Source organism: Pongo abelii, chromosome Y (genome assembly GCF_028885655.2).
Source record: "Pongo abelii isolate AG06213 chromosome Y, NHGRI_mPonAbe1-v2.0_pri, whole genome shotgun sequence".
NCBI lineage: Eukaryota > Metazoa > Chordata > Mammalia > Primates > Hominidae > Pongo > Pongo abelii.
In genome coordinates, this window is record NC_072009.2 from 4,060,742 (window position 1) to 4,076,536 (window position 15,795).

Genomic DNA, 15,795 nt, shown 5'->3' on the forward strand with positions numbered 1-15,795 from the left:
TTCTCTTTCCTGATTGCCCTGGCCAGAACTTCCAACACTCTATTGAATAGGAGTGGTGAGACAGGGCATCCCTGTCTTGTACCAGTTTTCAAAGGGAATGCTTCCAGTTTTTGCCCATTCAGTATGATATTGGCTGTGGGTTTGTTATAAATAGCTGTTATTATTTTGAGATACGTTCCATCAATACCTAGTTTATTGAGAGTTTTTAGCATGAAGGGCTACTGAATTTTGTTGAAGGCCTTTTCTGCATCTATTGAGATAATCTTGTGGTTTTTGTCATTGGTTTTGTTTATGTGATGGATTATGTTTATTGATTTGCATATGTTGAACCAGGTTTTCATCCCAGGGATGAAACCTACCTGATTGTGATGGATAAGCTTTTGGATGTGCTGCTGGATTTGGTTTGCCGGTATTTTCTTGAGGATTTCTGCATCAGTGTTCATCAGGGATATTGTTCTAAAATTCTCTTTTTTTATTGTGACTCTGCCAGACTTTGGTATCAGGACGATGCTGGCCTCATAAAATGAATTAGGGAGGATTCCCTCTTTTTCTACTGACTGGAATAGTTTTCAGAAGTAATGGTATCAGCTGCTCTTTGTACCACTGGTAGAATTCAGGTGTGAATCCATCTGGTCCTGGACTTTTTTTGGTTGATAGGCTATTAATTAGTGCCTCAATTTTAGAGCCTGTTATTGGTCTATTCAGGGATTCAACTTCTTGCTGGTTTAGTCTTGGGGGAATGTATGTGTCCAGGAATTTATCCATTTCTTCTAGATTTTCTAGTTTATTTGCATGGAGGTGTTTATAGTATTCTCTGATGGTAGTTTTTATTTCTGTGGGATCAGTGGTGATATCCCCTTTATCATTTTTTATTGCATCTGTTCGATGTTTCTCTCTTGTCTTCTTCATTAGTCTTGCTAGCGATCTATTTATTTTGTTGATCTTTTCAAAAAACCAGCTCCTGGATTCATGGTTTTTTTTTTTTTGAAGGGTTTTTTATGTTTCTCTTTCAGTTCTGCTCTGATCTTAGTTATTTCTTGCCTTCCACTAGCTTTTGAATGTGTTTGCTCTTGCTTCTCTAGTTCTTTTAATTGTGTTGTTAGGGTGTTGATTATAGAACTTTCCTGCTTTCTCTTGTGGGCATTTAGTGCTATAAGTTTCCCTCTACACACGCTTTAAATGTGTCCAGAGATTCTGGTACATTGTGTCTTTATTCTCATTGGTTTAAAAAACATCTTTATTTCTGCCTTCATTTCATCACACAGTGGTCATTCAGGAGCAAGTTGTTCAGTTTCCATTTAGTTTTGCGGTTTTGAGTGGGTTTTCTTCATCCCGAGTTCTAATTTGATTGCACTGTACTCTGAGAGACGGTTTGTTGTGATTTCTGTTCTTTTACATTTGCTCAGGAGTGCTTTACTTCCAACCATGTGGTCAATTTTAGAATAAGTGTGATGTGGTGCTCAGAAGAATGTATATTCTGTTGATTTGCGGTGGAGAGTTCTGTAGATGTCTGCTAGGTCTGCTTGTTGCAGAGCTGATTTCACGTCCTGGATCTTTTTGTTAACCTGTCTCGATCTTTCTAATATTGACAGTGGGGTGTTAAAGTCTCCCATTATTATTGTGTGGGAGTCTAAGTCTCTTTGTAGGTCTCTAAGGACTTGTTTTATGAATCTGGGTGCTCCTGTATTGGGTGCATATATATTTAGGATAGTTAGCTCTTCTTGTTGAATTGATCCCTTTACCATTATGTAGTGGCCTTCTTTGTCTCTTTTGATCTTTGTTGATTTAAAGTCTGTTTTATCTGAGACGAGGATTGCAACCCCTGCTTTTTTTTTTTTCTTTCCATTTGCTTGGTAGATCTTCATCCATCCCTTTATTTTGAACCTGTTTGTCTTTGCACGTGAGATGGGTCTCCTGAATGCAGCACACCGATGGGTCTTGACTCTTTATCCAATTTGCCAGTCTGTGTCTTTTACTTGGGGCATTTAGCCCATTTATATTTAAGGTTAATACTGTTATGTGTGGATTTGATATTGTCATTATGATGTTAGCTGGTTATTTTGCCCGTTATTTGATGCAGTTTCTTCATAGCCTTGATGATCTTTACAATTTGGCATGTTTTTGCGGTGACTGATACCTCTTGTTCCTTTCCATGTTTAGTGCTTCCTTCTCTTGTAAGGCAGGCCTGGTGATGACAAAATATCTCAGCATTTGCTTGTCTGTAGAGGATTTTATTTCTCCTTCACTTATGAAGCTTAGTTTGTCTGGATATGAAATTCTGGGTTGAAAATTCTTTTCTTTAAGAATGTTGAATACTGGCCCCACTGTCTTCTGGCTTGTAGGGTTTCTGCTGAGAGAGCCATTGTTGTTAGTCTGATGGGCTTCCCCTTGTGGTTAACTCGACCTTTCTCTCTGGCTTCCCTTAACATTTTTTTCCTTCATTTTACTCTTGGTGAATCTGACAATTATGTTCTTGGAGTTGCTGTTCTCAACGAGTATCTTCGTGGTGGTCTCTGTATTTCCTGAATTTGAATGTTGGCCAGACTTGCTCGGTTGGGGAAATTCTCCTGGATAATATCCTGAAGAGTGTTTTGCAACGTGGTTCCATTCTCCCCATCACTTTCAGGTACACCAGTCAAACATAGATTTGGTCTTTTCACATAGGCCCATATTTCTTGGAGGCGTTGTTCGTTTCTTTTTGCTCTTTTTTCTCTAACCTTTTCTTCTTGCTTTATTTCATTCATTTGATCTTCAGTCACGGATACTCTTTCTTCCACTTGATCCAAGTGGCTATTCAAGCTTGTGCATATGTCCCAAAGTTCTCGTGCCATGGTTTTCAGCTTCATCAGTTCATTTAAGGTTTTCACTGTTTATTCTAGTTAGCCATTCGTCTAACCTTTTCAAGGTTTTTAGCTTCCTTGCAATGATTTCAAACACGCTCCCTTAGCTCAGAGAAGTTTGTTATTACCAGCCTTCTGAAACCTACCTCTGTCAACTCGTCAAAGTCATTCTCTGTCCAGCTTTGTTCCGTTGCTGGCAAGGAGCTGCAATCCTTTGGAGGAGAAGAGGCACTTTGATTTTTAGAGTGTTCAGCTTTTCTGCCCTGGTTACTCCCCATCTTTGTGGTTTTATCTACCTTTGGTCTTTGATGTTAGTGACCTACAGATGGGGTTTTGGTGTGGATGTCGTTTTTGTTGATGTTGATGTTGTTGCTATTCCTTTCTGTTGTTAGTTTTCTGTCTAATAGTCAGGTCCCTCAGCTGCAAGTCAGTTGGACTTTGCTGGAGGTCCCTCCAGATGCTGTTTGCCTGGGTATCACCAGCGCTGCAGAATTGCAAATATTGCAGAACAGCAAATATTGCTGCCTGATCCTTCCTCTGGAAGCTTCGTCCCAGAGGGGCATCCGCCTATATGAGGTGTCTGTCGGCCCCTACTAGGAGGTGTCTCCCAGTTAGGCTACCTGGCGGTCAGGGACCCACTTGAGGAGGCAATCTGTCCATTCTCAGAGCTCAAACACTGTGTTGGTAGAACCACAGCTCTTTTCAGAGCTGTCAGACAGGGATGTTTAAGTCTGCCAGAAGTTGTCTGCTGCCTTTTGTTCAGCTAAGCCCTGCCCACAGAGGTGGTGTCTAGAGGCAGCAGACCTTGCTGAGCTGCAGTGGGCAGAAGCAGTTCAGGCTTCCCAGCTGCTTTGTTTACCTACTCAAGCCTCAGCAATGGTGGACGGCCGTTCCCCAGCCAGGCTGCTGCCTTGCAGTTCAATCTCAGACTTCTGCGCTAGCAGTGAGCAAGGCTCTGTGGATGTGGGACCCACCGAGCCAGGCATGGGAGAGACTCCCCTTGTCTCCTGGTTGCTAAGACCTTGGGAAGAGCACAGTATTTGGGTGGAAGTATCCCTTTTTTCCAGGTACAGTCTGTCACAGCTTCCCTTGACTAAGAAAGGGAAATCCCCAGACACCTTGAGCTTCCCAGGTGAGGTGACGCCCTGCCCGGCTTCAGAACGCCCTCCGTGGGCTGCACCCACTGTCCAACCAGTCCCAGTGAGATGAACCAGGTACTTCATTTGGAAATGCAGAAATCACCCGTCTTCTACTTCAGTCACGGTGGGAGCTGCAGACCAGACCTATTTCTCCATCGCATTCTTTTAATGTTCCGCTTTCATACTTAATATTAGGTTTTGTCTTCCATTTACTGTTTTTATTTTTTTAAGGAACCCAGTAAGGCTTTTGATACCTCCCTAAGTTCTGTTAATATTTTAGGATTATGATGTACTTTTTCTAGAATTAGTTACAGTAGGTAACACTTAATCCATCACCTCTAAGTAGTTTAATTAGTATATAAGAAATTGGAGTGGTAATTTTTCAGAACTGAGATTATGCTACTAACAGGTCTATAAACATACCCCTAGAATTCTCAATTGTATTCTCTTCAGTAAAATCAGTCTAAGAATCATACCATAGAATTAGTTGCCTAACTCTGCCTGAAAATTCTAACTTTTCTCCTCGTGAGAATTTTAATATAGCTTGTTTTAGGAACACACAAACATACACACACACACACACAAACACACCCATAAGACATGATAATAAGCAAAAGAATAAACAAATTTATTATAAAGCTGCAGAATACAGTGCTTAAAGGTAAATCATTGTAATCTTGAATTTTAGAGAACCGAAAATATTAGATGTCAACAATTAAAATTCTCAAGTTTTGATTCAGTCCAGCATCAAGCAGATCAAGTAATGTAAAAGCGGCATTAGATGAGTAATGTTTTATATTAGATCTAATTTGTTTTAATGGGTTCTAATTTTTGTTTCTTAAAATTTTTACTGTGTTTGAAATAATTTGTAGACAAATACTGTTTGCTATATGATTTTTTTTTTTTTTTTTGAGAGTCCTTCTTGCTTTGTCACCTGGCTGGATTGCAGTGGCACAATCTCAGCTCACTGCAACCTCCGTCTCCCAGATTCAAGTGATTCTCCTGCCTCAGCCTCCCTAGTAGCTGGGACTACAGGCGCGTGCCACCATGCCCAGCTAATTTTTTTGTATTTTAGTAGAGACAGGCTTTCACCATGTTGGCCAGGGTGGTGTTGATCTCCTGACCTCGTGATCCGCCTGCCTGGGCCTCCCATAGTGCTGGAATTACATGCATGAGCCACTGCACCTAGCCAGCTATGTACATCTTGTAGTTACTATAAGGCTAAATCACATTTTTAGCCTTCTTGTCTTATCCAAGGACGTGATTATAGTAAAGGTACACATGTTGGATTAATGTGGAAAATAGTAGACTTTTGTACAAAATTAATATTGTCCTTACAAACATAAGCTTGAAATGTTTTGTATAATGAACATTGAGTTTATTCAGTAAACAGTATTCAACAGATATATATCAACATCTGCTGTGTGCCAAGCAGTGTTATTATCACTTCATTATAAACTGTAAGAGAATAAGAAAATGGAATATATATATCACAAGTGTTGCAGGAAGCATATCCATGTTATTTTTTGTCTGAAATGATTAGATTTCAAAAATTGCCCTTTCCAAACAAAATATATATTATAAATATCTCTGAAGCAAACAAAAAAACTTGACATGTGACCTGGAATATAAAAATACTTTGTTAAGTAAGATACATGGTATAGAGAAAAAAAATTTTCAAGTTTTTTTCTGTGTAGGTAATGACACAAAAGAAAGAAAGCATATATTTGTTTGTAAATTTTTTTTGAGACAGAGTTTTGCTCTTGTTGCCCAGGCTGGATTGCAGTGGGGTGATCTCCGCTCACTGCAACCTCACCCTCCCAAGTAGCTGGGATTACACACATGCACCATCACGCCTGGCTAATTTTTGCATTTTTAGTAGAGACGGGGTTTCACCATGTGTTGGTCAGGCTGGTCTCAAGCTCCTGACTTCAGGTGATCCACCCATCTTTGCCTCCCAAAGTGCTGGTATTGCAGGTGTGAGCCACCACGCCCAGCCTTTGTTTGCAGTTTTTTAAATTGACTATTAAGGAGAAACAGGGAATGGAATAGTTGGCTGTGTAAATATGTTGCAGTTAGGCAGTCCTGAAATAAAATAATTGATCATTAGCAAATCACGCAGATTTTATCATTGTCAGTGAAAATTGCTTTACGCATCACGTATGTGTTTTCACAGTATCAGAATTCAAGTTAATTTTATATTGCCAATTTATATCACTGTTCTATAATCAGTAAGTTTTTTTCAACTAAAGTAGTCTTAAAAGACTAATAGCTTTAGTAAAGTAATGTGGTGAACTGGACATGGTGGTGTGTTTCTGTAATCCCAACTACTTTGGAGGCTGAAGTCAAAGTATTCCTTTTGGGAGGCTGAGGTGGGCGGATCACGAGGTCAGGAGATTGAGAACATCCTGGCTAACACGGTGAAACCCCATCTCTACTAAAAATACAAAAAATTAGCCGGACGAGGTGGCAGGCGCCTGTAGTCCCAGCTACTTGGGAGGCTGAGGCAGGAGAATGACGTGAACCCTGTGGGGCGGAGCCTGCAGTGAGCCGAGGTCGCACCACTGCACTCCAACCTGGGCGACAGCGAGACTCTGTCTCAAAAAGGAAAGTATTCCTTGTATTCTGGTTTTGAGGCTACAGTGAGCCACAAACTATGATCATGCCACTGCAGTACAGCCTGGGACACAGAACAAGAATTCTCTCTCTTAAAAAAAAAAAAAGAAAGGAAAAGAAATATGAAAAATTATGTAGCATCATTGTCCTTAATTCGCGCTTAGTAATTTTTGTGAGCAGCTGGTTAGCAATCTAAGTCAGATTCCTATGTCTGACTAAGTCAGATTGCTAACCAGCTGCTCAAGTTGCCAGATCTGTAATATTTGGCAAGCTATTTGTGTTCTCTGTACTTGTTTTCTCATTTGTTAAAATGTTCCTAATTTTAATTTGTTCCTACCTACTTAGGAAAGTAACTCTAATGTTAATTAGATTATATGATTACATCAAAAACGTGTACTAAATGGCACATAATTAGGCACTCAAATGTTGGCTACTATTGGATATTACAAAGTTTTACATCTGCTTCTGTTTTAGAATTCATAATGCACTTAAAGGAATTCCAGATGACAGAGATGGGCTGTTCGATACAATACAGCGCTCAAAGAATCACTATCAAAAACGAGCATATCAGTGCATAAAATGTATGGTAGCTCTATTTAGCAGTTGTCCTGTTGCTTACCAGATCTTACAGGTGAGGGTTTTCTCTTATAAATTTGTAGAAACCTTTGTCACAAGTAAGGAAATGATCGTGAAATTTTTGTATTAGCATTTTAAGCTGATACTGAAAATCATTCTAAATTCTAAATAGTTTTATTTTCTTCTAAAGGGTAATGGAGATCTTAAAAGAAAATGGACCTGGGCAGTGGAATGGCTAGGAGATGAACTTGAAAGAAGACCATATACTGGCAATCCTCAGTATACTTACAACAATTGGTCTCCTCCAGTACAAAGCAATGAAACATCAAATGGTTATTTCTTAGAAAGATCACATAGTGCTAGGATGACACTTGCAAAAGCTTGTGAACTCTGTCCAGAAGAGGTAAAAAAAAAAAAAAAAAGCCACCAATGGACAGCAGATGGAAATGGGAAAAAGAAAAGTATTTTTTTTAATGTGTAGGCCAATGTTTATTTATATTGTGCTTAAAAAAATCATGTTGCAGTTTTGTTTACTTTAATGGTTAGCTTGATTTGTTTGATCTTAAGTTAACAAAGGAGTTTCCTTGTGGAAAAAACTTCTGTGAAATTGTCTAAAAATCACATACCTGAGAGAATTCAGATATTCTTTGGTTTGTTGGTTTGTTTTTTGTCTTTGTTTGTCTTTTTTCTTTTTCTTTTTCTTTTTTTTTTTTTTTTTGAGACAGAGTCTCACCCTATTGCCCAGGCTGAAGCAGTGGCGCGATCTCAGCTCACTGCAACCTCCACCTGTCAGGTTCAAGAAATTCTCCTGCCTCAGCCTCCCGAGTAGCTGGGATTACAGGCAACCACCACCATGCCTGGCAAATTTTTATATGTTTAGTAGAGACAGGATTTTGCCATGTTGGCCAGGCTTGTCTTAAATCTTGACCTTAAGTGATCCACCTGCCTCGGCCTCCCAAAGTGCTGAGATGATAAGCATGAGCCAGTGCACCTGGCCTGTTTTCTTATATTTTAAATTATTTGCCCTAAATGCAAAGATGTTAAAGAGGCCAGCTTTGTGCATTTCTTAAAAGTTTATTCTAAATGAAGGAAATTAAATATAAATTTAAAGTTACTTTTATAATCTAATGCTTAATCTCTTTAAATATTTAAAATTAGGAGCCAGATGACCAGGATGCCCCAGATGAGCATGAGCCCTCTCCATCAGAAGATGCCCCATTATATCCTCATTCACCTGCCTCTCAGTATCAACAGGTAAAAAGGATTTTTCATTTTTATCCCCCAAACCCATTTTGATACTTTACTTAAAAGGTCTTCAATTATTATTTTCTTAAATATTTTGAAAGTCCAAACTTTCTCTGTGCCCGGCTGGTATTTAAAACTAGATAAACTGTTCCAAACCAACATGGAGCGAAGATGGATCCACTGTGACTGTAAAGTAGTAAAGTAATAAATTATCTAGAACAGCTTTGACAAGATGATCAGTAGAGTGTTAGTTGGAGTGAGGTCATGTTTTATTTTGCCATTGTGATATTTTCTTTGTAACCAGGTACTACCCCCTTTTTCTATTTGCTATGGTTAATAAAATTGTGTGATATTTCAGTAATTGTTGAAGAAATGTGAAAGCAAAAGTATCTGAGATTCAGTGGCAGTAAAAATTCAGTTTGACTGGCTTTAATAAATGGTTAACTGAAAAAATATAACTTAGGAAAAAATATAAATAAACTTTCTGATAACTTCTTTTGCAAAACAAGTATATTTGGGAAAAGATTCTGGGAAGATTAGCCACAAGTGTGGCTAATGCAGTCATTTTAAGGCCGTGGTTCTTAAATTTAATGTACATCATAATCATGTAAATGCACTGATTGAGAACAGCAATTGCAGGGTCCAGAAATTGTCACTCTGCAGGGCTATTGTGGGGCTCAAGAATTGGCTTTTTTTTTTCTTTTTTTGAGCCCTGTCACCAGTCTAGAGTGCAGTGGTGCAATCACAGCTCACTGTAACCTCCGCCTCTCGAGTTCAGGCAGTTCTGCCTCAGCCTCCCAAGTAGCTGGGCTACAGGAACGCACCATCACGCCCAGCTAATTTTTGTATTTTTAGTAAAGGTGGAGTTTCACCATGTTGGCCGGGATGGACTCAATCTCTTGACCTTGTGATCTGCCCGCCTTGGCCACGCAAAATGCTGGGATTATAGACGTGAGCCACCGCACCTGGCCAAGAATTGTCACTTATAAATTTCCCAGTGTTGCTGCTCTGGGGAAAACACATGGAAAACCTTCCTGCTTAGCACAATAATTGGCCATCCAAGACTTTTTTTTTAAGATCTAGTCTGACTCTGTTGCCCAAGCTGGAGTGCAGTCGCATGATCTCAGCTCACTGCAACTTCCACCTCCCAAGTTCAAGCCATTCTCCTGCCTCAGCCTCCCAAGTCGCTAGAACTACAGGCATGCACCACTTTGCCCAGCTAAGTTTTGTATTTTTAGTAAAGACAGGGTTTCACTATGTTGGCCAGGCTAGTCTTGAACTCCTGACCTTGTGATCCACCCACCTTGGCCTCCCAAAGTGCTGGGATTACAGGTGTGAGCCACCGCACCTGGCCAAGACTCTTTGGTATATTCTCTAGGGGTGGTGAAATGAATTTTTTTCAGAAGCTGACACATTGATGTGTGTGCACTTTCTGAAAACACTTTATTCATATGGTACTTCTTTTCTTCAAATATAAAAATCAGATGATAAGTTCTTTTTTTTTTTTAAAGATCCAGGTTTAGAAATGTCTACTTTTTGACCAACCTTATCCCATGGTTTAAATTTTTAATTGTTAATATTTGAAAAGTGTTACAATGGTGGTCTCTTTCACCCTCTTAGAATAATCATGTGCATGGACAGCCATATACAGGACCAGCAGCACATCACTTGAACAACCCTCAAAAAACTGGTCAACGAACACAAGAAAATTATGAAGGCAATGAAGAAGTATCCTTACCTCACATGAAGGATCAGTGAAAAGCAATAATTAACTGCTTCCTTAATGACCATGCACTAAGGCCTTACAGTCCAAACTTTCTCTGTGCCTGGCTAGTATTGAAAACTAGGTAAACTGTTCCAAACCAACATGGAGTAGAGAGCATATTCACTGTCTCATTTGCAGTAATTTGCAATTTGTCAGTGTATAAGACACATGCAGGGTGAAGTATACAGAGTTTTGTAATAAATGACTGGTCCTAATCTGTAAATGAGAAAGGTATATATACTATATTAATGTCTGACTATTAATTCTTAAGCAAGAAACTTTTTTTGATGAAAATAAGATCTACACAATCACACAATTATTTTTTGTTGTGTTCACTGCATTGTGCAATTGATATTGCCTGCTTTGTGCGGTTTGATCAACTTACCGACCTCCCCCCAAAAAAGGGAACATAAAAGAGCTCATCTTTGTCAGTTTACACCAATAGTTTCTTGTTAATCCTTTTTTCCTGGATATATAAGGCTGGTGGTAACTTTTGAATTGTATGGTTGATGTGGAAAATTGGCAGTGTAACATTTCTAGATATTTTTCATTACCTCTTTATTCTGGTATATAGGCTAATCACTTTAAAGCTATTCTTATGCTGTAACAGTTAGCATGGCTTCACACTGTTTGTGTAGCCAAGAGGACAGAATTACATGAATGACAGCAGTTACCCAGAGTGACAGCTGTATATTGCTCAGAGCTTTTATTTCTTATACCTAGAATACATATAAAATGGGGGAAAAATGTGACAGATAAGCAGTTTTTCATTGCACACATGTTGTTCACATTTAATGTTTGATAGTTCAATTTCTTGTTGAGCTAAAGAATATCAAAGTATTGATAATAGGAATTTTAAAATATTAAAACCAATACGCAAAATTTTCCTATGTCAGAATGTGGTAGAGCATAATAGATTGTATTTGGTGTGCTTGGGATTTTTTTTCTGCAGAATTTATTAAGTGAAGTTTCTAAAACTTTGCTGCTTCTGATCCCAGTGAAGTATACATCATAAGAATCCATAGTACTTTGAAGTACCATTGCACCAAGATGTCTGACTGAATTCTTAGTCACACTTTTACTTGAAAGAAAGAATTGTTGTAGTTTTTTTTCATTGTTCTAAAACTCTTGTTGTTGGACACAAGATTTAATTAAGATCTAAGCTTCTGCTTATTTAATGTAATCCTAAGGTACCATTTTGGGAAAAAACATTTGTTTTAAGATTCCAAGAAACCTGTGAGTTAATACTATATTTAAAAGAGAATTGGTAAATTTTGAATGTGTGTAATATTTTGGAACCTGTTTAAAAACCAAATATACCTGCAAATAGGTACAGCCTATCCTATACTATTTAAATGTTTGGCTGTTTTGTTTTATAGAAATTATTTTGCTGAATTCACAAATAAAATTTAAGAAGACTTTTGTCCTGTGGTGTGTTTTTGTTTCTTGGTACTCTCTTACAGTATTCTTAAGGACTACACATTTAAATTACTTGCATGGCATGCCTTGGCATGACACTGAATTCAGCATTTCAGACACATTTGAGTTTTTACGCATAAAAAAATTGGCCTTTGGCCTTTCATTAAGTACTTAGAAAAAGAAAAAAACATTAAGATACTGGCCTTGTAAAAAAATTTTCTAGCTTAATCATTTTTGTGCTTTTGGCACATTTTTGCATAGTTGATTCTTGTTATTCACAGTTATAAAGTCACCATGAATACCAAATTAGCAAATGTTGAACTATTTTATACAATCAATATTGAAAATGCTCATACTCTCCCAAACTACCACTCTGTAACCTATGTAATATGTTCATTTGATGTAATATCTCTTTGCCCATTGTTGGACACAATAGACCCTGGAATGTGTTGCTTAGTATGAAGAAATGCAATTCATTTGTCCAAATTGGTTATATCTTTTTTTATATATAGTATTTTAAGCATTATCACTATCTCTGCGAATACAGTAGTCAGGACCCATTAATGCCCTGGGAGGGCTACTGCCATTGGTCCATTGTAATCCAGCTATGTTAAGGGCCTTCCTATTCGGGCCATAGTTATTTGCAGTCTGTGTCCCTCTTCTCGCCTAGAAATATATCTTGGGATTTTGTTCCTCACAGAGTACAAGAGGAATATGTCTAGATTTACCCCATCTGCATTACTGCTGCATCTCCGTAAGGTGGCCACCTAAAGCAAATCCACCAGGATATTAACTTGCTGGTTCTAGTCACCTCCCCATCGTCCTGGAGAGGGTTCCTCGGGTGGATGTCAACATACCCTTCTTTAACGTACCCCTTAAATTCCACCTTGTACTTTCCAAAGGGCTGTGTCACATACTGGCATCTGCTTAATAGTTCAGTTTTCCATTGTCCCCATGGCCAAGCCATTGGTCACTAATGAATTGGCAAGAATTCAAACAAATGCAGTGTTTAAAAAAAATTGTAAATTTTTTAACACTCATAAGAAAACAACATGAAGTTCAACCATTCAACTAATTTGTTTATTCTATCTTCAATCGGGCTTTTCATTTCTAGTCTCTATGAAAGCCTGCCAACAGGACATTGTTCACCCACCTTGAAACTGCCATCTGTAAACCACGCAGGTCTTTCTTGGTCAGTAGGGAGCTATTCAAAGGGTATTGCCCATGCAACAGTAGGATGCAGTAGTTCCTGAAGTGGTTCCAAACTTGATCATAGGAAAAAAGAGACTACCTGTTCTTTAACATGATAAGCACCTCCTTGCACTTTCCTGGTAACATGTTCATCTATAAATCCATTTTGTGTTATTTTGGACCTCTTCTGAGCACTTCCTTATTAGAATGTTTTCTTAATTCACACATTATAGGTATTTCAGGTTTTAAGATTACTTTATGGTCTTCAGTCTCAGAAGCAGGCAAGTCAAGCTAGTAATCAGTTTGTCAAGGCAAGCTACACCAATGCAAGGCAAGCTAGTAAGTATCTCTCAAACAGCACGTATTATATCATGGCATCCAGGAATTTCCTGGTCCAAAATTCCCAGCTATTGCTGCAGAGTGGCATGTGCAGTTGTTTTTTTGTTTGTTTGTTTGTTTGTTTAACCATAGCCTTAGTCTGCCTAAGAACCTGCAGGCACTTCCAAAATCAGAGTGTGGATCATAATGCCCCAAAATATTGAGAGAGAGCACTTTTTGAAATTCAGACATGGCCTGCCTTAGTGCAATTTCTTAATTAAATAGACCCCACATTCTTTTTTTAAGTTGATGCATTATAATTGTACGTATTTACAAAGTTCAAATGATATTTTGATACATGTAGACAATGAGTAATGACCAAATCACTAATTGGTATATTGGTGTATTGGTAATTGGTATGTTAGTCACTTTCATACATGTATCATTTATTTGTGTTGAGCACATTTCCAAATCTAATCTTGCAGTTATATGGAAATACAATTATTCATACCTATAGTCTCCCTCCTATACTATCAAACATTAGAACGTATTCCTTCCAATGGTATTTGTACCCATTAACTAACTCATCTCTTCCCTTGCCCATTGTTCTTCCCAGCCTATGGTAATCTTTCTACTTTCTACCTTCATGAGATCAACTTTTTATTTCCCGTCTATGAATGAAAACACGCAATACTTGGTCTTTATATTTCCTGGATTTTTTCAATTAACTTAGTGTCCCTTAAATGAAACTTATTTTGGGTAGTGTTCTGGAAAGGAGCTAGAAATATTTTCAGAAGTGTAATATGAATCCCCAAAATCCTATTTAACCAAATGCTGGGCTTCCTGTTTGCTTAGGAGTAGGTAATGACAAATTCATTCTAGGTCACCTATGAAATGTCACAATGTCTCCTTCCAGGTTTTTCTAAGAATTTCACCATTTGGGTGCATCTCTGGATTTATGATCTCTCCTTTTTGATCATGTGAATCAACATATATAAAGTCTGTGTTAGATTGCTCTTCAGTTTCAGATTTTAACATGTCATTTTCAGTATGTTGTAGTATTGCATTCAAGAACTGCATCAAGCCCAAATCTCTCATAACCAAGTTATGATGGTAACCTTATGGCAAAATATTAATAGTTAATGTCAGTTGGGATCTTTTCCACATGCAGTTGACTCTTGTAAGATTGAGACAAAGAAAAACATTTGCAAGATGAATGAATGTCCCTATCCTATAGTCTCTTTGTTCTACTGTGGAAAGGAATGTCAACACTATTGATGGTATATGCAGCACTATGTTATTCTAGATGTGTTTCCATGAACCAACTCTTTCTCTTCTAGGTCACAAAAAGCTTACTCTACATAATTTGTCAATACTAGTCCTTTGGTTTCTAATTAAATTAATTAAAGTGTTTTTTGTTTGGGGTTTTATTGTTGTTGTCCACAAAGTATCCTACACTGTTTCAACAATTTTTGTGAGCATAGGTAGTTCTAGTTGTTCCCATTTTAATGTAATTCAATCAAGACTGGACTGAGGGCAAATTTCATGCCTTCTGTTTTACTATAAGAAGTAGCATAGGGTGAGCGCAGTGGCTCATGACCATAATTCCAGCACTTGAAGAGACTAAGACAGGTGGATTGCTTGAGCCCAGAAGTTGAAGACTAGTATGGGAAACATGGCAAAACCACATTTCTACAAAAAACACAATTACCAGGTGTGGTGACAGGTGCTTGTCATCTCAGCTACCTGGAGGCTGAAGTGACAGAATCATCTGAACCCAGGAGGTAAAGGCTACAGTGACCCATTATCACGCCACTGCTCTCCAACTTGGATGACAGAGCCAGACTGGAGAGAAGTTGGAGAAGCTAGATAGGCCCGTACCATCACAGTCAGACAAACCACATCACAAAGTTTGTTCATCTCAAATTTTCTTGCAGATATTCACCTTAAATTAATCACTGTTGGATCCACCTATCCTCTCAACTGTAGTCCCCACTAGGTCTTGGAATCACAGTGCATGGTGTTCCCATGTCATTGAATCCCAGAAAAATACTTATCCTCTGCACATTTCATTTATATATATGTGCTTTGGGTCCCCAGTCTGGAATCAAATCAGTATGTCCTGACCCTATGTCAATCTTCATCTTGATTCATCTGTCCATCAGATAACTACCCAGACAATTCAAAGGCAAGTTTCTTATTGTTATCTTTTACTCCTGGCTTGTTAAATACGTGGAAACTGAGATAAATCATGCAGATTTATTTAGGGCCCCTTTTCCTTACCTTTTCTGTGAATATCTCTTTTCTGTGAATCAGTCTGTGAATGAATGCTTCCCTGCTTTTCGTTTTTCCCTTTCCTATGAATCTTCTGAGTACCTGTAAGGCCTATAAAAGGAATCTAAGACAACATATCCAATATGACTTCTAGGACTGTTTCTCAGTTTTGATTCAGTAAGGCTATAGGATATATTGATAAATAGGCCCCCCCACCCCCCACAATAAGACATCATTTGCTGGGAGCTGGATAAGGGCTCTTACTCAGTAGATGAATATCCAGATCATCTTGAGGCCAATGCAGGATTGCATGCCCATGAGTATATCACTTGTCATAGATGGGAGGAAAACGACTTCTCATGGTAATCAAACTTTACAGTGGCTTTTATCCAGAAGCTAGCTTTCTCTTGGA

The 15,795-nt window shown here is 38.3% G+C and overlaps 1 protein-coding gene across 11 annotated transcripts in view; it reads left to right on the forward strand.

Moving 5' to 3' along the window:
- USP9Y (ubiquitin specific peptidase 9 Y-linked) overlaps positions 1 to 11,600 on the forward strand; it is a 199,593-nt gene extending 187,993 nt beyond the window's left edge. For all 11 annotated transcript variants that reach the window (XM_054545326.2, XM_054545328.2, XM_063721461.1 and 8 more), the window contains 4 exons: positions 7,070 to 7,226; positions 7,362 to 7,574; positions 8,330 to 8,425; positions 10,037 to 11,600. In XM_054545326.2, the coding sequence (XP_054401301.1) occupies positions 7,070 to 7,226; positions 7,362 to 7,574; positions 8,330 to 8,425; positions 10,037 to 10,174 (604 nt within the window). In that variant the 3' untranslated portion in view covers positions 10,175 to 11,600. The remainder of the gene's footprint in view (positions 1 to 7,069; positions 7,227 to 7,361; positions 7,575 to 8,329; positions 8,426 to 10,036) is intronic.
- Positions 11,601 to 15,795: the final 4,195 nt, after the last annotated feature.